The 23,070-nt window shown below is 44.5% G+C and overlaps 1 protein-coding gene across 1 annotated transcript in view; it reads left to right on the top strand.

Moving 5' to 3' along the window:
• The window catches only part of SPSB3 (splA/ryanodine receptor domain and SOCS box containing 3), a 213,713-nt gene that overhangs the window by 142,088 nt on the left and 48,555 nt on the right, over positions 1-23,070 (top strand). Inside the window, exon 6 of the mRNA XM_086941245.1 lies at positions 13,075-13,200. Within this exon, the coding sequence (XP_086797371.1) occupies positions 13,075-13,200 (126 nt within the window). The remainder of the gene's footprint in view (positions 1-13,074; positions 13,201-23,070) is intronic.

Genomic DNA, 23,070 nt, shown 5'->3' with positions numbered 1-23,070 from the left:
AGTCCACCATCACACTCACGGTATCATGCTTATCTTCTTCGCTTGAATGTATGTAACCCTAACCTCCTATTCCCTCTCCCTATGTTTTTGTCTTAATAAAATGCTTTAAACCTAAAATCATCAAGGCCCAAACATCTAAACAAATGACAGCCAACATGGAGGCGTCCAAAACCCACTGTGACAACTTTGCCAGCTTTTTCAACGAAAAAATCGCCAAGATCGATCGCTCAACATCAAGCCCGCCACCCCTCTGGATATACCGACACCAGCATTCAATAGCAACACCCCAATGATCACGTCTACCCGCTGGTCCTCCTTCCGTCCCAAGTCCAGGAAGAAGTAGTAAGCAATCTGATTGCCACCGCTTAACTATCTTCCTACGCCCTCGATCAGCTCCTCGTGAGACTGACTAAAGACTTGAAGCTTACATTAGCCCCAATCTGGTGCAAGATCAACAGCTCACTGAGCGAGGGTTGCATTCCAGACTGCCTCAAAATTGGATAAGTCACGCCGCTATTAAAAAAAACTGGCCTCGACCCAAAGGACATGAACAACTTTTGACCGGTTTCGAATCTTCCTCTCCTTACCAAAATTCTAGAAAGATGTGTTCTTCCACAGCTAACCCAACACCTGGAGAACATCAAACTACTAGACCCACACCAATAAGGATTCAGAAAGAGCTGCAGCAACGAAACAGCAATCTTAAATATCTTAGCCGATCTGCACATGTCACTCGACTGACCAATGTAGCCTTCTCATCCTCCTAGATCTGTCGGCAGCGTTGGATACTGTTGACCACACCCTGCTCCTCAAAGTCCTTCAGGAGAGAGCGGGCATTGAAAAGACGGTTCTAAAATGGTTCTCCTCCTTTTTCCACAACCGTACACAAAGAATAAAAATTAACAACTTTGAATCAGACCCCCTTCCAGTTCCCCAAGGATCAGTTCTCTACCCACAACTTTTCAACATTTATATGGAACCCCTGACCACACTGCTCAGAAACTCCATCATCCCCTTCCACCTCTACGCGGATGACACACAACTGTATCTGGAAATCTCCTCTATCGCAGACATTCACAGACTTAATGTCACGCTCATTGAGGTCCAACATTGGCTCTCAACCAACCACCTCAAACTAAACCAAGAGAAAACCGAAGTGCTCCTCATCTCCAATAGGGACGAAAACCCCCAAATCGTCGAATGGCTCAAAGTGCTAAACGCCCTCAACGGCGCCCTTACGACAACTGTCACAGTGAAATCCTTAGGGATTACCCTTGACCCCAAACTGGACTTGAAAAAACAAATCTCAATGACCGCCAAAAGTGCGTTCCTAAATCTGAAACTGCTCTACAAAATAAAATCCTTCCTGCCCCGAAAGATCTTAAACAGGCCACTCAGGCACTGGTGCTCTCCAGAATTGACTACGGCATCGCAGCACTGACCGGGTCGGCAACATCTAACCTAGGTCCTCTCTCCACCACCCTCAACGTTGCAGCAAGAATGGTCACAGGAACGAAGAAATAAGAGCACATCTCCCCGGCACTCAAGGAACTGAAATGGCTCCCTTTCCACCAGCGAGCCAGCTTCCGTACAGCTTGCCTCACGCACAAAGCCCCGCACACAGGCAAACCAGAATACCTGGCCGCGAAACTCAAGGGGGCTGGGCAGGCCAGGAACCTCAGAAGCTTCAACACGCTTCTTCTCATCCCACTCAAATCACAGAAACACAAAACTGCAAACCAATCCTTTTCGGGAAATGCTCCCAAGATCTGGAACTCCATCCCCCTCCCAGATCAGAATGACCCCCTCCTTCCTGAAATTCAAGACATTACTCAAAGCCCTCTTTCTAGAACGTTCTCTGTCATAACGAGATTCTCACTTCTATCCGGGGGCAGGACAGCTACCCCCCTCTCCCGAAACCTGACGCTCTCTAACTATGTTCCTCGTTGCTCTCAAGTGGACAAGCTGCAGAATTGTTTTTCTCTTATTGTTTGTGTTCTTGTTTGCCTCCCAAAAATTCTCTTGCTCATAACTGTACATACTGTGAAGCGCTCTGATATCCTCGGGTCCAGCTAGCGCTATACAAAACTTAAATAAATAAATAAAATTAAAAAAATTGTAGTTGGGCATCCCAATAGATAAAACGTGTACTGCGTCATGTTTTGTTGGTACATTGAAAAAATCCTTCCATTTCCTCCACAGCATAAATGAACATTTTTTGTTTGTGCTACCATCCTTTCACAACCAGATTATGGGTCCCTCCCACCCCCATACACACACTCACACTTTTTGCCTGGTATTTGATGTAACTTTGACTGAAATGCATTGGTTCCCCGGTGCCAGTGTTCTTTCCCCAAAACAAGACAACTGGTCATTTCATTGCTAAGTGACCAGACCTTTAGCACCTGTGTAAGCCCCTAGTAAGTGATGCCTCTGGTACCTAGGGCATAAGTACTAAAGAGGTTCCCTAGGAGCTGCAGCATACCTTGTGCCTCTAAGGGACCCAGCACCAAACTCATACAGACTGCCTCTGCAGGCAGTGTGACAAGGTTCTCTAAAAAGTGAAAACACGACTTGTCACACACCTTTGTGCCATATTCCCTAACACTGTAATATTTGTAAGTCACCCTACAGCAGGCCTTACAGCCCTAAGGCAGGGTGCATGTCTGGATATTTCTGCATGAGCAGATATGCCTCTGTGTTGGCCAGTTCAATTACTGCCAGTATGAGTGATCAGGCATTTTAAGTACATGTGCTGGACAGTGGTGAAAGAGTTCCCTTCTACATGATGGCTTCACTGAAAGCAGACGTTTGGTATGAAACATCTCTTCTCCAGTATTGGGGTGTCTTTCATAGATTCACATGCCTGTATCATTCCCCGTCGTCGGAGTAGGAGTCCCACGGTACATAAAAAAGCAATAATTTGCATATAAGAAACCAAAATCCTTAGTAATAACCAACCAGGAAGTAAAGTAGCCCTAAGCTACAGTGCAAAAAACTTCCACACTCATGACTATCCTTGTCATTTTGTATAGACTAAACTGCAGCCAATCAGGCGACAGCACCCACCAGAATGTTCTCCCCAGAGGCACAGTCTCTCAGATTTTCTACCGCACGTCGTGTGAAGGGAGTCTCCCTGAGCTCTGCTCAGTTTTTTCTTCAAAATTTCTACGTTCTGCAAGTATTTTTACATTTCTTCAAAGAAGTCTTTATTTTCAACCCTGCTTCGCCTGTTGAAAGCTTTGTCTCTTTTTTCTAAAGACCCTCACGATAGTGCTGTCTTTTTTTCCAGAACTTGAGGTGAGAAGTCGCAGGTTCTGTTGAACCTTTTTCTCAAAGGACCTTTGAGACCGGAGAGGCCCGTCTACTTCTGTGACTACAGAGGTTGTAGACTTCAGACACCCCTGTCTCTGGCATGGAGAGTGTTTGTTCTGGACAGGTTCTGGACAGGCTAAGTCCTCTCTAAGCGTGGGTTTGGGACTGGGATTCCTTCTCCTTGGCCTCAAAGGATGAAGTAGGATCCTCTGGATATTGTTCCCCCATGGAGTCTGCGGGCCTCCACGCCTACGGGACCTGGTCTCTGGCGTTTCAGACTCTTACTGCCGCCTTTACACTTAAAGGTGCCTGTCCGTCGATGGGCTCGTTGACACGCCCGTCGACAATGAAAGACTTCATCGTCTTCGACGACGTTGAGTGTGTCGACGAAGTTGAAGACTAAGGGCCTTCTCCAACTTTTAAGTTGCGGTCGTTGACGGCCTCGTCGACGACGGTGGCCTCGTCGTTGACGGTGGCTCCGTCGACGACAGTGAGAACAGTGCCCTCTCGTCGACGGTAAGCCTCGTCGACGGTAAGCCTCGTCAACGGTAAGCCTCATCGACGGTTGGCCTCGTCGACGGTTGGCCTCGTCGACGGTTGGCCTCGTCGACGGTTGGCCTCGTCGACGGTTGGCCTCGTCGATCGTTGGCCTCGTCGATCGTTGGCCTCGTCGATCGTTGGCCTCGTCGACCGTTGGCCCCGTCGACGACCTTTGGCCCATCGACGACAGTCGACGGTGGCTCGTCGACGTCAACTTCGTCGACGGTAACCTTCGTCGATCATTGGCCTCGTCAACGGTGGACTTATCAACTGTGGCCTCGACGGTCCGCTCCGTAGGCCTTAAACTTCAACAATAACTTAGTCGTCGAGCGTTGGCGTCGTCGACAGTTAGCTGTGTTGACGCAGATGGCCTTGTTGTCTGTTGGGCTCGTCGACGGTTGACCCAGTCAACGGTCGGATTGGTCGACGGTTAACCCAGTTTGACAGTTGGCTATATGCACAGTGCTCTTGTAGCCTATTTATTAGTCGTAAACTGTTTTTCCGCTACATCAATGTGATGGTTCCGTGCAGCCAGAAGTCCTTCTGAGCTGCTTATAAAATTCCAAGACGAGGATCAAGAGGAAGAGCAGTTTCTAGGGCCTACAGATCAGGTGCAGTGCCAACAGCACAGATGCCGTTAGATCTCCTCAACAACTTACAGTATATGTTAACTTACTACTATCGCCGATTCCCTCCTTCAGAATCTGCAGAGTCGCTGCCTTCAACACCCATGCCTCGAGCACCTGCATCAACATGGAGAACCCCAAGTCAATCCAACCAAACTCGGGAGACTGTAACCTTAGATGACGACAGAGAAGATGAGGTGGATGATAACTCTGTATTGTCGGAGTGGGATGATTACAATACGCAAACCCCATCACCTACTGCTCCTCATACCGCGGTTTCTCCGCCTGTAGACTTTGGAGGTTTTCATCTCGTAATGGAAAGAGCAACAAGGAGGTTCCTAATTTCTATGGAAACTACACAGGATGACTGTTTCTTTTATGACTTTAAGGATCAGCCTCAAAGACAATTCCAATAATAGACTTCATCTGAAAGGAGGGACTTAAAATCATGTCAACTCCAAATTTGTTACCGGCAGTCTTGTGTGGACAAAAAGTATAAGGCGCCCCTCACATCGCCTGCATGCCTTATAGGGCAATCAAAGACTGAGTCAGTTGTCACCCAAGCGGTTCAGAGATGGGCCAGAGACCCATCTTCATTGGACTCCATTACCAAGAAAGTGTCAACGTTCGCTGCAACTACTGTCCGTGCTGCAAACTCCCTAGTTATATTGGGGAGATATAACAGACAAAGGTGTTCGGATATATCACCATATAGTGAAAAGCTTCCAGAGCCAGAAAGATCAGAAGCTAGAAAAATGTTGCTTGAAGGAGTGTTCTTCTGCAGAGATCATTGACGCAGCAGTGGATGTGGCATCTACAGGCTTCCTGCAGTTTGCGGGTGCAGCAGTGCTGAGAAGGCAAGGTTGGTTAAAGTCAGCATCATTCCTCCAGGAGGTCCAGGCTAAGATCATAGATATGCCTTATGATGGAGTTTCTCTTTGGCCAGCATATTGATGAGGCCTTGCAGGCCATAAAGAAGGATACAGAAACTGCGAGGTCGCTGCGGAACCTACAGTTTCGTAAATCGTCCTTTCGTGGTGCCAAAGGTCGTGGGTCCTATTCCAATAGAGGTGGCTAATCTCAACAGTGCTCGTACCAGTCTTCACAAGGTAACCAGCAATACCAACCGTATAATAAGCAAACATACGGGCAGCGAGGTAACTACTACTCGCAGGGAAAAAAGAATCCTTCTTACCGAGGATGATACCTCTAGAAAACAATGAGACGTACCACCTGCCACCACCTCTGCCAACCCCAAGGTCAAAAGTTGGAGGAAGAACATCCCACTTCTTCTTGAATTGGTCCAAAATTACTACGGACAGGTGGGTCCTGGATGTAGTGGCCAGGGGCCACGCTTTAGAATTCGTCAAAACCCCTCCAAATTCTCCTCCAAAAGGTCCACCACCAGCTCACCTCAAGGAGCTGTTCTCCCAGATCAATGTAATGATTTGGAAAGGAGCAATCTGGGAAAGTTCCTCAATTGCAAAGTGGAAAAAGGTTCTATTCGAGGTTCTTCCTCATACGCAAGAAGTCAGGAGAATGGTGCTCTATCCTCGACCTGCGTGCCCTCAACAAATACCTCAAGAATTTATCCTACCGGATGTTAACACTTCAAGAAATCCTCCAGCTTCCTTCCAAAGGGGGATCACATGGCCACCTTCGACCTTCAGGATGCTTATTTTCATGTATTTTAAGATTTAGAGCGGCTGACAGGGATTTTCAATTCAAGGTTCTCCCATTTGGACTTCGTTCAGCGCCCCGTGCATTTCACAAGAATGTCGGCTCCAGTAGCGGTGCATCTTCGCTTAAGGCATTCAAGTTTTTCCATATTTGGACGATTGCCTTATCAAGGCCAATTTTTTAGAAGCAGCAAGATCGCATGTTCAAAGATGCCTGATGCTATTCCAATCTCTGGGTTTCTCAATCAGTCTCTCAAAATCTCATCTAACTCAGTCACAAAGAAAGTCGTTTCTGGGAGCCACACTAGATACTCAGCTCACTCAGGCTTTCGTTTTTAAAGAAAGGCAGCTCAAGATTTGCAAGATGGCTCTCCTTTTACAACAAAGAGAGTGTTTCAGTTCGGACGTTCAAGTCTTTTCTAGGGATGATTTCATCCTGCACCCCTCTGATACCCAACTGTTGTCTCCGAAGGAGACCTTTGCAAGAGGAACTCAGCCTCCAATAGGTGCAGGTTTCGGGATCGTTCAACGACCGGATCAGCATAACTTACCGTATGAGAGAAGCCTTTCACTGGTGGACTCAAAAGAAAAATTTACAACAAGAATGTACATTCCTGACGGAAGTGCCAAGGTATACGATCACCACGGATGCTTCCCTCGAAGGATGGGGGGCACACCTTCAGGGAATGACCGTCAATGGAAAGTGAAATACACAGCAAAAGAAATGGCACATAAATCTGCTAGAGCTATTTATTCTGGCCTTGAAGTCCTTTCGAACAGTATTACAGGGGTCTAGAGTTCTAATCAGGACAGACAATACAACAAATATGCATTACTTACACAAGCAAGGGGGTACAAGATCGGCCCTTCTGTCTCAGTAAGCCCAGGAGATTTGGGATTGGGCTCTGGATCTCAAGAAAGATCTTTCAGCAGTCCACGTTCCAGGGATGTCCTAGCGGATTCTCTCAGCAGATCTGCAATATCAAATCACAAATGGAATATCCATCAACCGACTCGGGACCCATTCTTTTGAGAGTGAGGTCAACCCGACCTGGACTTGTTTGCAACAATTCAGAACCGAAAATGCCCACACTTTGCAAGCTGGATTCCTCACAGTGACTCATGCGGGGATGCGCTTTCGATGAACTGGTCTCGGATATATGCATACGCCTTTCCTATGATTCCTTTGGTTCCCAAAGTCATCCGGAAAATGAAGAGGTAGCCTTGTTGCCTCATTTTCATGGCGCCCAGATGGCCTCGCCAATATTGGTTCACAAAGCTATTGCTCCTCCCGGAAAGCGATCCCATTCAGCTTCCATCAATACCGAATCTTATGACAATGCAAGGGGGTCAAATCTGTCACCCGGACCCAGCTTCCTTAAAATTAGCAGCTTGGCTCCTCAACACATTGAATTCGCCAATCAAGATATCCCTGAGGATTGTTAAGAGGTTTTGGTTAATGCTAGAGCACCTGCCATTATTAAGACATACAAACTTAAATGGACTAGGTTCTGTACCTGGTGTCACTCTGCCAATTTACACCCAATTCATGCTAAACCGGAACAGATCTTGCCATTCTTTCTTCATTTGGCCAGATCAGGCTTATCTCATTCCACACGGAAGGTGTTTTTTGCAACCACTTCCAGATTCCGTCAAGATGGCTCTAACTCTCTTTATTCTGCTGAAATAATCCAACAGTTCTTTAAAGGTTTATTCCGGATGTTTTCCTCCTGGTACTTAAATGTGGTGCCCTTCCAGCTCATGCGTCACCCCTTTGCACCTATTCATAAAGTGGATCTCAAATTCCTTTCATGGAAGGTTTCTCTACTTCTAGCACGGACATCGGCACGTAGGGTCAGTGACATTCAGGGATTCACCACTAAGTGTCTGTTTTTACAATTCACTTCAAATTCAGTGGTGCTTCGTACCAATCCAAGCTACATGCCTAAAGTTCCATCCGACTTTCATCTTAATGAGCCAGTGATTCTAAGGACATTCTTTCCTAACCCTCAAACAGTAGCGGAAAAGTCCTTGCATTCCCTTAACATCAGGAGATGTCTCAAATTCTATCTCCAACGAACTGCAACATTGCGTGAGACAGATCAGTTATTCGTAGCATACGGAAGGCTACGTCAAGGATACGCTGCATCTAAACCGACCATAGCCTGCTGGGTGTCCTCAGCAATCAGTCTGTCATCAGCAAGCGGAAAGACCTCTGGAATCGTTGCCGAGGGCAAATTCTACGAGAGCGGTCTCCTCTTCAACAGCCCTTTTCGCTGGTGTGCCTCCATCACATCTGCAGAGCTGCAACTTGGTCCAGCAAGCATACGTTTACCAAGTGTTACTGCTTGGATGCTGCAAGCGACGCAGATACTTCAGTAGGACGAGCTACTGCTATCTACTCTGATTCAGGCATGTGAATCTATGAAAGACACCCCAATACTGGAGAAGAACAATAGTTACTTACCTGTAATCTGTGGTTCTCCAGTATTGGTATCTTTCATAGATTCACATGCACCCGCCCACCTCCCCTCAGAGGCTCCTTAGGCGATGGTTTTGGTTTCACTCCTGTGCGAGAAAATCTGAGAGCCTGAGCCTCTGGGGAGAAACCTCTGGTGGGTGCTGTCGCCTGATTGGCTGCAGTTTGATGTATACAAAATGACAAGGATAGTCATGAGTGTGTACGTTTTTTGCACTGTAGCTTAGGGCTACTTTACTTCCTGGTTGGTTATTACTAAGGATTTTGGTTTCTTATATGCAAATTATTGCTTTTTTATGTACCGTGGGACTCGACTCCGACGACAGGGAATGATTCAGGCATGTGAATCTATGAAAGACACCAATACTGGAGAACCACAGATTACATGTAAGTAACTATTGTTCTTATTACTAAATCCACGCTGATTCCAGTGATGAATTTATTAATGTATGCCCCCAGAGGGAACCTTAGAGGCGCCGCCTGAAAACCACTAGCGTGCTGTCTGACTGCCACCAAAAGACTAGTTTCTGACTCCCATGGGTGAGGGTCTTTTTTCTCAGGAGATCAGAAACAAAGCCTGCTCGGACAGAAAATGTTTACATCCTCTCCCACAGCATGACCTGCAAATTAGCATTCCTAGACCGGGAGCTTCAGAGAGCCCTCTTCCTTTGGTATGCAAATCGGACATTCCTCACAGGAAAAGATGTCAACCCTCCTTGACCAGGGCTCGTTTGGCGTCTGCACAAGGCAGGGAAACTAGTAGTCCGAGAGGTGTTTTCACCTTCAGGCTAGTTCACCCCTAAGGTGGGCTACCTGAAGTGAATGTGAAATTTCAGATTCTGCCATCTTTGTGATGGCAAACTTAGTAATTCTGTGACAGCGTTATGCCCACTTTCCACAGGAAATGATCATATAGGTGGGTTAGTTAAACCAAGTGTAGGTAGCCCATTGATTACTACCCTTCACTACTCATTTTTTTTGGGGGGGGGGGGGGGGGAATATTTTATTGGTTTTCAACCCAAACAATGCACCCCCACCCCCTCCTACAAGACCTTCATCAGTAAAGGCAACATAAGGGACACAGTGCGTACAGCCAGTGACCACAGGTAGGCTTATTCTTACATCAATATCAGAATAATCGTTCCAGCCTCCCCGCAACGCAACCTGCATCCTATACACCCTGTAGTGTGTTGGGGTTCCAGCACGGTGCCCCCGTTGGCTCAAGCCTCATCCGCCCCCTCCCACCTAACCCCTTACACTGGTGTGCTCTATGTACTCTAGACCAGGATGTCCAATCATCTTCAACATATTAGGGTGTGCTAACAACCAATCCCAATTGGGCTGTCTTCCAATCCCCCCTAGGCCCGAGCTCACTTCCTCCCTCCCTATGGTCGCCATAGCCCAGCTATATGTAGTGTGTCTCAGCGGGTTCTTGTGTAGTCCCCAAGGAGTCAGAATCAGAGTCCGGCTCTGGCTGTGCCAGTAGTGCCACTAGTGCATCCCATGCTTGTGCAGTTTCCATCGCCGTTTCATTATTCGCTCTTCTGGCTTGTTGGAGCCTGACCAAACCCTCGCTAGCCGCCCAGCTGTTGAATTCCGTTTTCCATCGCTCTACGCTAGGGCCATGCTTGGATTTCCACTTTCTCATTGGTTCTCGTTTGGCCAGCAACAATCCCAAATCAATGAATTTACATGTTACTTTAGTGCGCGCTGTATGAGGGTACCAGTGTAGCATGCATGCTCCCATGGTGGGCTCTATCTGCCTATCTGTTACCCCACATAAGATCTCAATCACCTCCACCCAATAGGTACGGAGCTGCGGGCAACTCCACATCATGTGCAGTAAGTCTTCTGCATTCGAATGACAACTCAGACAACATGCTGACTCCACATTAAAATATTTATTTATCTATTCTGGGTGTCAGGTACGCCCCATGTATAACGTAGAAATGAATATGTTTGAATCTACCCTTCACTCCCCATATAGCCTTAAATCTAGTATTTGGCACTAGGCAAGCAGATCCTGCCAACCGAAAAGAATGACCGAAGAGCAGTAAAAATCAAGAACTGAGGAAGAAGCAACTGACTTGAATGAATGTAGATTTATAGAGCGCGTAGTTACCCGGAAGCATCCCAGCGCTAAACCAGAACAGAAAGATCAGAGAGAGAAGAAAGAAGACAAGGACTTGGCGCCATCCCTGCCAGCCTGTTTGCCTATTCCCGAAAATTGTGCCAAAGTTGTCTCGTCCAGCAAGCTGCTGAGCCTCCAAAAGCCTGGGAGAACTGCCAGCACATTTGCCAAAACTCCAAAGAAAAAACTGTGAGGACTCTTGTGTGCGAAAAACCGACACCAGCCAGCACTACTTCACCTGTCGCTCCAAGCCTCATTTGAAGTGGGCCAACGGTTCCAGCGTTGCCCTCTAGAGCCGGAGAACACCTCTGGTTCCCCAACTGTGGACTTCCTGATGCAACCTGCTGCCTCTATGTGCATGCCTCCTTTACCTCGACTGTCTCCAGTAATGAAAACCCAACACCTGCAAGCACCTCTGCACCAGTCACTCCTAGCCTGCGAAGAAGAGGATCAAATGTGTCCCCACAACCTCGAGCATAGCAAGACCTGAGCGCAGCTGTTAGTTCAGCCTGACTGGTCTCTCAGTCCAAAATTGGATCCTTTTTTTGACCGGACTGTCCCCATTGACTAACATTAGGCACCCAAAACTATATTGCACCACTGCATCCGGCCACCCTAGTGCTGCTGGAGGTGACTTGCTGCTGCCTTGGACCTTGCCTGTACTCACCTTGAGTCCAGAAGATTGGTCCCGTAAGTTGCTGTAAAGAACTTGAATGCTTTTTTTGTTTTTCCTCCATAGGATAACCTGGCCGCCTGTGAAAATTGCATTTTGTCAATTTTTATTTAACCTAAAAGTATTTCTATCTCGAAACGTATTTACCTGATTGTATTGACAATGTGGATGGTGTGGATCTCTGTAGTGAGTCATGTGTACCATTTTATTGACTATGTGTGTATGTGCAAATGTTCAACTTTCTTCTGATAAGCCAATTGCTGCTTGACCACACTACCCCCTAGAAGAGCACCTTGGGATTGCTAGAGCAAACCCCTGTCCACTCATATGGGAATAGCTCTTTGCACGGTATACCTCTTTTTGGTATACTTTATAAAGAGCTAGCCTCCTATATCTGACCCAAAGTGATCCAGTCAAATTTATGAGCTCAGTATCTTTGATGCTTCTACAGGTGCCTCAGGTACCAACGAGAATGCCCAGGCAATAGGCCCTCTTGTCTGCCTGTGTCCATCCCTTTGGAAGAATTTACCTCTAAAATAGCACAAAATGTATCCATATTCTGTTTTGTAAGCTGATGAAGATGTATCTGTTCTGTTTGTTTTCTCTCTTCTGCTGCTTTGATGTGTCCTGATTGTTCTAACATCATATTGCTCACATGTGTGAGTGTGCCCTAGAAATCCATGCATACAAATTGTTCTAGGTCTCACTAGGACTCCAGAATACCTCAGATTTAATCGGTGTTAGTGCAGTCATCAGGTAGTGAATGCAGTCTGAAGATGACCTTGATAAGGAGTAGGGCATGTTGAGATAAAGGTGAGATGACATGCATGTGAAGATCCTCGCCTGAAGTGTTCCAGCATTATTGTAATCCACACAGTGATGTACAAAAAGTGCAAACTATTAATGGTAAGATGTCACTTAAAAAGGTGAATATCAAGGCCTGAAAAGAAAGTTGGAGGAGTCTGCACTGAAAAGCATTAAAACTCAAAGATCAGAAGGAGATACTGGGGGCAAAAGGACTTGTCTCTACAGCTACATGAAAAATCAGTTTATTGCAGCCATTCTAGCTTCCCAGTAAAGTGAGGATCGTTCTCCGAACCCATCAGAGACCAGGGCGTGTGAAGCCCAGTCCCCAACACTTGACCCATGCTCCAGATGCTTGATGTTCTCCTTCCATTGGATCACCTATCCCTATTTGCCGGTCTCTCCTCTCCTAGACATCAGGAAAATAAGACATTGCCACCCTGAAGGCTACTGCAGGAGTACTGACAAGTATGTTCAGTGGTGAAGTTTATATCTCCGCATATAGTACTGCCTCATATACTCCCCAGTGAAATGATGCCTGCTGTAAACCTACAGCGTACAAACAGTAGTGAGAAATGGCTGCACGTGGTGCTGCCTGATATGTTCAGCAGTGGTCTAATGACTACTGTTGTAAATTGAGCAATGGAACAATACAGTTATCCCACCTGCTGCCTGGCAGTATTAGTATCCGAGGTAGGCCAAATTAACAGCAGTAGGCCTCTTCCTAGGTATCCATCCAGCGGATCCGGTCTCCTGTGTGACAGGAAAACATAATGAAGCCCATAATCTCTGAATATGATTTCCCTGCTCTTTTGTCTTTTTTTTAGGGCTGCTTTATCATAAAGGGACTAAAATCCGCTTCTCTACACGCTTCGGACAGGGGTCCATTATTGGGGTTCACCTGGATACATGGCATGGCATGCTGACCTTCTTCAAGAACAGAAAGTGTATTGGTAAGAGACCATCTTTCCCCATGAGTAAAGTACAGGAATTCGATGTTGAGAAGCTGCAAGACTTAACCATTTCAATATTTGTTGTGGAATATTTGACATCCTTATTTCTTTTCCCATTATGCTGTCCATTCTTTTTTTATTATTCGTGTCATCACTCTTTCTTTTTTCGTTAATAAATACACCTGCTTAATTTGGCAACATGCTCTAACTCCTTATCTGGTTATGAATTGCCTATGCGCTGCGGGCACAACCATATACCTTATTAAAAACAACACTGTTATTTTAAATATCTGATTGACTCTGTGTGAGTATCCCTCGGCACATGTGAGCCTTACTTCGACCCATGCTTCACAAACCATGCCCATCCAAATACTGTTTTTTCTGCCTGACATGCAGGACAAAGGTCATTGCTTTTTCGGCATTGTGCTCTTCATTCTTTTATTGTCTCTCCTTCCTAAAGGTAGTGGCGTATGTTTCTAATTTCTTTCAAATAAATGTTTCCTCCTCCTGCCACATATGCTGTCCAATATATGGACTTGGTTGATTTATTGTAAATAGCAAGCCATTATAAGCAGCAAATTCATACAAAACCTATGATCAATTTCTGGGAAATTATCATCTTTGGAGTTGTCCTTTTTGTGCTGGAATGCCTCAGAAGTTTCTACGAAACAAATTCATGTGTTTTGAAGAAGAGATTGGTAGCAGTGGACTTTGTAACTGGATAGAAGCTGTCACATTTGTATAAAATAGAGATTCAGTTTGTGTCATCCAAGTTTATCGTCCCTGCTCAGAGGATCACCTCCTGCATATCCGCTACGGGTGTTGAATATTATTAAGAATCTACTTGTCCAAGGGATAAAAGGCTTCAAAAATGTACTTGTCCTGTAAAAATAAAATGCACTTGTCCCATTTGGTGCCATGTAAGGAAGTGACACATTACAACAGCATTCTCATTATATCAGAGGTTTGATAGTAGCTTCTCGGATTATGCCATGGCGCTTCTTATTTCAGGGTACAATCTTATCTAAGCTCCAATTATGCCACCTTTCTGGTTCTGCAAAAACAGTTGATGGACAGAATGCAGAACAATGTCATACATTCACCCCAGTATAGAGATCTGGGCCTAAATCCATCGTTTTTTGCACTCCACACTACCCCAGTTCAGACATGGCCATATGCAAATCAGCCTTGACCCTGTACCTCATGGGAACAGTCCAGCCCGAACTGCCAAGCCATGTCTTTCCTGGTCCGGAATCAAGCATCCTAGGACTGGTTTCTGTCCATCAACTGTTGTTTTTTCATTCGTCACCCTGAGTGGGACGGGTATGCTCAGACGTGAGTCCCATGCTTTCCATGCCACTGGAATCAAGCTATCCAGGCTCAAAGCCCGAAACCGGTCCTTGGATGCCTGTTTCTAGTCCAGGGAGGACCTGGCTTGGCAGTTCGGGCTGGACTGTTCCCATGGGGCACAGGGTCAAGACTGATTTGCATATGGCTGGGCCCAAACTGAAATGGCATGATGAACAAAAACGATGGATTTAGGCCCAGATCTCTGTACTGGGGTGAATGTATGACATTGTTCTGCATTCTGTCCATCAACTGTTGTTTTTGCACCTTTCTGGTTCTGTCAGACTCTGAAAACATTAGGGCTCTGTTAATGGCACATATTTGAATATGTGCATAAACTTGGTTTATGAATGGGTCCTGTTTAGGCTAGTTACCTGATTACAGATCTCTGAATACGCCAGCACATTAAATATGCCAGAATTAGGATTGTAACTGAGTTCAGGATATATCGGTGCTCTAATTGTATTGTTGCTCTTTCATACTTAAGTGTCTGAGAAGGGTCATGCCATGGCAGTTTTATATTAATTTAATTTCACACAGTGTTACTGTAAATAAACTCCGATTTAATTTGCATTCCAGTGCCTAGGTTGCCAACGGAGGATGAGGGAAATCTCCACTTGCCCTCTTTTCCCCATATCTGACATTTTCCACTTAACCACATTGTGTACTTCTTCAGTATATACTTTTTTTCCTCACTATGCTACAGTTCCCATGTTTGCTATAATTGAGAGTTTATAGAAAGTGCTATATAAATCACTGGACATTTATATTTTACCACTATCTAATCTCAGCAAAATTTAGTTAGTCAAAATTTTATGATCCGTCTATGCATATGAGTTTGGCTTGCACTCACAAAAAGTTGGTATTTACTCCTAAAATAATTTACTTGCACATAGACTTTTGTGTCTGCTACCATTCTTGCGGGGGTTTAAAGTAGGAAAAAGTGATTGTTCTGTGGCTGAAATGCCCTGCAAATTTGTACACACCAACACATTTACTTGCTCAAGGATATCCGCCGACTCCTCTCCAACCAATTCACTGTACTGGAAGAGGTCTGAAATTTACTTCTGCCAAACTAAGAAGTTGAACTTTTTCCAGAGAAAGCAGTTTGTCCCTGGGAGAAATGGTTTCCACCTGCAGAAAACAAGAAATATGCGTGTAAACTAATTAATTTGCACGTGTGCAGCAGATTCTTGCATGAATAAATATATGCTTAAATGAGCCTGCAAAAATGGAATATACAAAAGACTGTCAAGAGTTCACCTAGAAGTGATGCAATTTTCCCAACCTACTGATGTAAACTCTGAAGTATTGCTAACAGTCCTCATCGTCATCATAAAACTTTATTCAGATTTCTATATCTACAGTCTATAGATTACATTAAAAACATTTTTGGTATGACCAATATGACACATTGCATCATGCACAGTATCCCGCGAGCAGCCATATTCGTAATTGCCATCCAAAAAATACATGCATAACATCTATAATAGCTGCTACTGTGCAAAAATGGCAAATGTGCAAGATATGCAAACACTAAAATAAGTGGATATTAGTACAATCCTGCAAAAAATATTAAGCAATTCCATTTGTTGATGTCAACATCATGTAAAATTCATATACCCATAATAAACCCAAAAAATCTAAATGTTGATTTCATAGATTTCCTTCTTTTCATAGCTTGTCACATATAAGCTGAGACAGTTCGGCAGATAACGTCGCCCTCATGTGTACATAAAAAGTTCAGTGCTTCTATTTAAAACAGGAATTTGTCTGTTAAAAAGAGGGGGATAGAAGAGACATTCTATCGCCATCATAAAATCTACAAAACAAGATAGTGTGCCATAGATTAGGTGGCTTGCCCGCCGCATGGACATTTACAAATATGTTTCGTCCAGGTCTCCTTTTTTGGGAAAACAGCTAGATGATGCAGAATACCCAAGTGCAATCTCGTCACATAGAATCTCTCTTAGACATTTGTTATCCTTATTAGATAGCCTTGTATGCTTTGTTGCATAGGTCCTCCCATATACCTTAATATGCTTAGTTTTTTCCATTCTCTTTCTTCTCTGTCAGACTCATTTCCCTAAGAAAATCAATCTCAACTCTATTTTGCCAAATCGCATACTACTAGCAAAGCTCTTAACTGTTAATGTTTCATCAAGTTCTTTTCATAATTTTATATACTTCAGCCATGGGAACTTATGATAATGCTCAAGCATGAGACAATCTTTAAGGATGTGTCTGGTAAACTTTGTTCCTTTCTTGCACCAGAAGCTAGCCATTTTTAGGTCTCGGCCTGTGATGGCTGCGCACATGCGCAGTCTCGGTGGCGAGATCTTATGTTTAGACAGTAGATTTCACTAGCGACGTTAAGCCCTGCCCCTCTTTTCCATTGTCTGGCGTCACCGTTCATGCTAAACGGTGGCCAGCCATTGGAAAAGAGGTCCTAGTGATGTACTCTTTTCTCTTTTGAAGCCGTCCCACATGGACTAGCTTCCTTGACTTACTGCTGTGGTAAAAGGTTTCTTATCTTCTTTATAGGGCGACAGATGGCCCTATAAAGAAGATAAGAAAACTTTTACGCCAGCAGCAAGTCAACCCGAGCCCGTCCAGGTGGGGCGGCTCTAAAATAGAAATGTGTACGTCATCCGTTCTCGGATCCTGGCAGGGGCTCCCAAACCATGCTCCAAGCGTTTCGCCAATAGGGCTCCCAAAGCATGCTCCAAGCGTTTCGCCAATACTGTTTTGTAATTCGGCTCGAGTTTTGTGATTCGGCTCGAGTTACCTGATTGCTGCTGTGGCTCGTGCCCTTCGGTGAAAATGTGCGGCTCGTGCGCCCATGAAACCTGAGGTCAGCTTGTTTTACTCTTTAAAGCCGAGCGCGGTAGTCCCAGGGGCCCTGGATGCTCATAAACAGCCGCAGCTGCTTGTCAGGACTCAGATTGTGGAGGGGGCTATATGGAGGATCTGTAGGAGCGAGTGTCTCAGAGGAGTGGCAGAGCAAAAGAGCGGTGCCGGGGGATGGTGAGACCAAGGGATCTTAGCGCTTTAGCCCAGCTTCATGAGACCTGGGGCTATCGGGTGTCTGTTTAGTTTACCCTTTAAACATAAATCCAGGAAGACCGGCTGTCCCTTTATGCGCATGACATGCTAGTATACTTAACAGACCCGGAGCGTGGAGTGCCGGCACTCCTGGACCTCTGTGATGATAATGGTAAAATTTCCGGATACACGATCAACTGGAATAAGTCAGAAATGTATGTCCTGAAAGGCCCGGTCCCGGGCCCTGACCGCCCTTTGAAATTAGCTGGCTCCTCCTTTAAATATTTAGGGATCCACGTTACAATGGACCCAGCGGAATTTGTACAGAAGAATCTGGCACCACCCATGGAACGGCTTAAACAAGACGCCAAGTTCTGGGCGGGGTTGCCCTTAACAATGCTGGGTAAAGCAGCCCTATACAAAATGATGTCCCTGCCCCGCTTTCTATACATACTAGAGAACACGCCATATCCTTTTTTTTATTTTTTTATTTTTATTGAGAGTTCATACCGGTAAATACATATTCATAGAAGCATACGTAAATACATAGTTAGAAGCATTACATTATTAAGTCAAACGAAAAAGGCGTAAAGAGTACTATACAGTAGAGTCAGTTGACATGTTAAATATCTAAACAGCCAGTAAATCATTCACTTGTAGTTTTGCTGTCCTCCAAGTGGCCACTGGGGCCCAAAGTCGCTTGCCTATATCCCTTAGCTTTACTCCTTTTAACTCATATAATGCCTCCTCAATATTGTGTATACCCAGCATTCTGCACAACCACATTTGGAAAGTTGGGGCTTCTGTATCCTTCCAGGCTGCGCTGATTAAAATCCTGAGGACTGCTACGGAAATGAAAACTAAAGCTTCAGCCTCAATACTCATATCTAGTTTCACATCACAACCGATTATTATCAAAGTTGGGGATAGGTTAATTTTAACGTCGAGTAGCCCCTCTAAAAAGCGTGTTATCTCGGTTTTAATAGTTTTTAATTTTTCACAGCCATAGAACATGTGTATAAGATCTGCTGTACCATTACCACATCTGGGGCAGTTGCTATCTGTCGCTTTCCCCCAGGAGAATAATTTTTCGGGCGTATAGTATAAATTAAATAGAGTTTTGAAATGTTGGGCCCTGAGATTCGAGGAACGCAGAAACTTCTTATCCATAGCTAACGCTTTATCAAGGTCTACTTCGGGATCTCCCAATTTTTTGGACCATGTAGTTTCAATTTTCCCAATATCATCGATTGATACGTCGTTAAATATTTTATAAATATCTCTAATTCTATGACCACCTGACTTCAAATACTCAATTAGTTCGAATTTCCCAAGCTGAGTGATGCATGGCCTAATTGCTTTAATTCTATTTACTATCTGTAGGTATTTGAACTCTTGATAGCCTTGTAGTGAATAGTGGTATGTGAGTTCTTCTAGCGTTCTGCAATGATCTCTGATCATTATTTGCCCCAGCTCCACAATACCATGACTCTCCCAATGACGCCACGTTCCATCGCTACTAAGATTTGGAAAGAGTGTTGAGTTCCACAGTGGTGTGCGATAATGCATAATGGGTATATCTAGAACTTTTTTAACAGATTTCCATATGGACCATATACCTTGCAACGTCTTATATCCAATTTCCATGTAATATCTCCTCTGGGTTCTCCTTAATAGAAGCCCTACGGCTTCACTTCCCACCAATAGCTGATAAATTGATGGTATCTCCGCCTGCCTGAGGGTTGGGCCCCCCGGATGGAGTAGGATAGCCGTGTCTACAAGGAGGCATGCAAAATGATAGCTCTTAATATCTGGCAATCCCAACCCACCTCTATCTTGTGGTAATGCCATATATCTATTTGACCGCCGTATTTTGCCATATTGCCATAAAAATTTCATGAAAATTGACTCAATCTTCTTAATAATTTTCTCGTCAATTTTGAATGGGATTGACCTTAATTTATAAAGCACCTTGGGAAACATTGTCATTTTTATGACATTGGCCCTCCCAATCAGTGACAACTTTAATGAGTCCATTCTTTTTAGATCTGTTTCCATAGATTTGAGAAGAGGTGTGTAATTATCGTCAATTATTTTACCTGGTTCTGCATTTATTGTTATACCCAGGTAAACTACAGATTCTACATACCTTCCATCCACCTTGGCAATTTTTCTAGAACAGAGTACCTGTGTTTTATCCACATTTAGTCGGTAGCCAGACACATCTCCAAACTGACTGGTTATATTAACTACCTCCCTCATAGCTAGCTCTGGATCTTTTGTAATGACTGCTAGATCATCCGCATAGGCGAGAAGTTTGGTATGAAACCCATTAGATATTACTGGTTTAATAAGCGCACTGTTCATTAATTGTGTAATTAAAGGGTCTATGTAAAGCGCGAACAAGATTGGAGAGCATGGGCAGCCCTGTCTTGTACCCCTTGTTATGTTGATCCTATCTGATCTTTCCCCCATTAATTGAATTCTTGCGATGAGTACATAGCCTGGATGGCTTGACAAAATCTAGGGCCAAATCCCCTTGCCTCCATAACCTTCCATAGGAAACTCCATCTGATGCGATCAAATGCCTTCTCCGCATCGAGGAGGATCATTGCAACCTCCTCCCCCCCTAGCAGCACCGATGTCAAATAGTGTAATAGCTCTCCTGATATGGTTTGTGGTTCCTCTTCCTGGGAAAAACCCATGCTGCCAGGGGGAAACCAAGGACGCAATGATCCCTCCCATGGGAGTGGCCATGATTTTGGCATATAACTTGTTATCGCCGTTAATCAATGATATTGGTCTGTACGAGCCCGGGTTAGTCTTAGGTTTCCCTTTTTTGTGGAAGATTACTATATTAGTTTCTTGCCAGGACTCCGGTATTATTCCGGTATTCATGACACCATTGAATAGATCTAAGAGTATTGGTGTTGTTTCCTCCCTTAGACTTTTATAAAGCTCTACTGGTATAGCATCTGGGCCCGCCGCCTTTCCGCTTGCAAGATCTTTCAGTGCTTCCAATACCTCTGACATTGTAATATCTTGTTCCAGTAGTTCGATCTGGCCTGGTTTTAACTTACTACCCATGTCTAACCAGCATATATTTGGTGCATCTGCAGCTGCTTCCTCCTGATATAATTCTTGATAAAATTTCCTAAACCCCTCCAGAATTTCACCAGGTTTGTCGTGTATTTGGCCCTGATATTCAATTTGTGTCACAATGTTCTTACTTGCCACCTGCCTAATTCGCAGGGCAAGAGCTCTACCTGCTTGCTCCCCAGTTTCGTAAAGGCGTGATCTCTGTGCCTGATAATTTGCTGCCGCCTTTCTTGCTAGTTGTTTCTGGATCTCAGCTTTTAGGGAGTTCACTCTATGTAGACTCTCGACAGATTGAGCACCTGTAATTATATCTTGTCTATGTTGTGTCTCTGCCTGACTTAGTTTTCCCATCAATGCTTCCCTTTCCCTATTAGCCTTTTTCCATATGTTGGTGGTATAGCTTATAGTCTCTCCTCTTATTCCTGCTTTAAAGCTATCCCACACAACTCCCCTTGATGCACTATACCTATTAGCGTCAAAAAAGGACTGGGACCATATTTTCATATGAGTGATGTAGTCGGCATCCGCTAATAGTTTTTTATCAAATGACCAGGGTCTAGGAACCTTGTATGGTTTATTGATGGCCATATTTAAAACTAGGGGATTATGATCAGACATAATTTTCGGAAGCTTATTTATTTGTACACTCCTAAGTAGGGTAGATGAAATCATGAAATAATCCAGTTTCGAGTATTTATTAAAAGGATGTGAAAAATAGGTAAACCCGGGATCTCCGGTCAGTAAATTTCCCCAAACATCATCTAAGCCGTGTGACTGCATCATTGACGTGATTGCTCTAAACACCCTTGGCTTCCTACCTATGTATGCGCTGCCATCCGTAAAATTTGCAGAGATGTTAAAATCGCCGCATAATACTATCGGGGTATGCCAATCAATTAATTCATTTTCAATTTGACTAAAGATTTCTGGCTCGTCTGTATTGGATCCGTATATTGTGCAGATAGTGAAACCTAAGTTCATTTCGCAAATTGCCCATCTTCCTAATGAATCCGCCTTACACCTTTTGGCCCCCCCTAACCCCACTTTACCAATTATGGCCACACCTCTTATCATAGAGGTCTGGGATGTACATGACAGTAATTCATAGTTTTTAAAATTCAACCAATGTTTTTTGCTCCAGGGTAAGTGGGTCTCTTGTAAACATATTAAATCTAAGTTGATCATATTTAGATATTGTTCAAGCTTCCCCCTCTTTTTCCAATCATTTAATCCTCCTATGTTGAGGGATCCAATCCTTAGTTTAGACATACCTAATTTTTAAATATTTCCATAGCATCAACTTGTCCAGATAACTGATATATACACAATATACATAATAACAGCATGTCCTTTGTTTCAATTTTATCCTTTCATTCGAAATCACTTTAACAGTACGAACTCTCTTCAGTTTTCTATTTTCTCCCCCCACATCCGCCACCCACCCCACTTTCCCCCCCTCCCTTCCACACCCTCTAGCCCCCCCCCCCCCCTCCTGCCACCCCTTGAGGCAACCTGGGTTTTGACTCACCCCGCTGTTGGTGGCCGTGTGTTCCGCGCGCCTGGACCTGCCACCTGGCCTGATACTTTTTGGGCCTAGTGAGTGTCAACCTTAATAGCGAGAGTCAATAGCTCGTCGGCACTAGATGCCTTATTTTATTTAGTTACCATTATCTTGTTTCATTCTTGCTTCAACCTCCTTGAGATAGGCCTCTGCCTGGATTTCACTTGTGAAACTCCTTGTTGAGCCTTTGTAGATTATTTTTAACCGCGCCGGGTTTTGCAGATAGACCGTTGCCCCTAGCTTTTCGAAAGGGGAAAAAAGCTGTCGGATTCGCCATCGTCTTTCTACTGTTGCGTGTGCAAAGTCTGGTCTCACAAAAAACTTAAAGCCCCTATATTCTCTTTGAGCCGTTGGTCTGGCCAAGTCATATATAGTGTCACGTACCAGAAAGTTTCCAAAGTTGACTAAAAGAGCTCTAGGATATTTTGAAGATTTCTCTAACCGTTTTGGTAGTGTTAGTGGAAAGCGATGTGCTCGGCATACTTCTTTATCCATTTCCCAGGAGTTGAGTTCTGGGAAAGAAGATTTTAGTAGATTGATCATGTAGTTTCTTGGATCGCTCCCTTCCGAGCCCTCGGGAATCCCAAGAAAGCGAAGATTATTCCTCCTTGTTCTATTTTCTTGGTCCTCAGCTTTCATCATCAAGTCCTTAATTATTCCCTCATGCTCCTTTGCTTGGAGTTGTAATCTAGCGACATCTGATTCCAGGTTTTCTGCACGAACTTCTACCGAGCACATTCTATCTGAGATTTCCTGGCATGTATTGCCAACTTTGTTGATAGCTCCTTCCAATTTTTGAATAGCGACATGATTTCTTT

The sequence above is a fragment of the Lissotriton vulgaris genome, chromosome 10, assembly GCF_964263255.1.
Source record: "Lissotriton vulgaris chromosome 10, aLisVul1.2, whole genome shotgun sequence".
Lineage (NCBI taxonomy): Eukaryota > Metazoa > Chordata > Amphibia > Caudata > Salamandridae > Lissotriton > Lissotriton vulgaris.
Note: the sequence above shows the minus strand (reverse complement) of the source record. Positions and strands in the feature narration are given on the sequence as shown.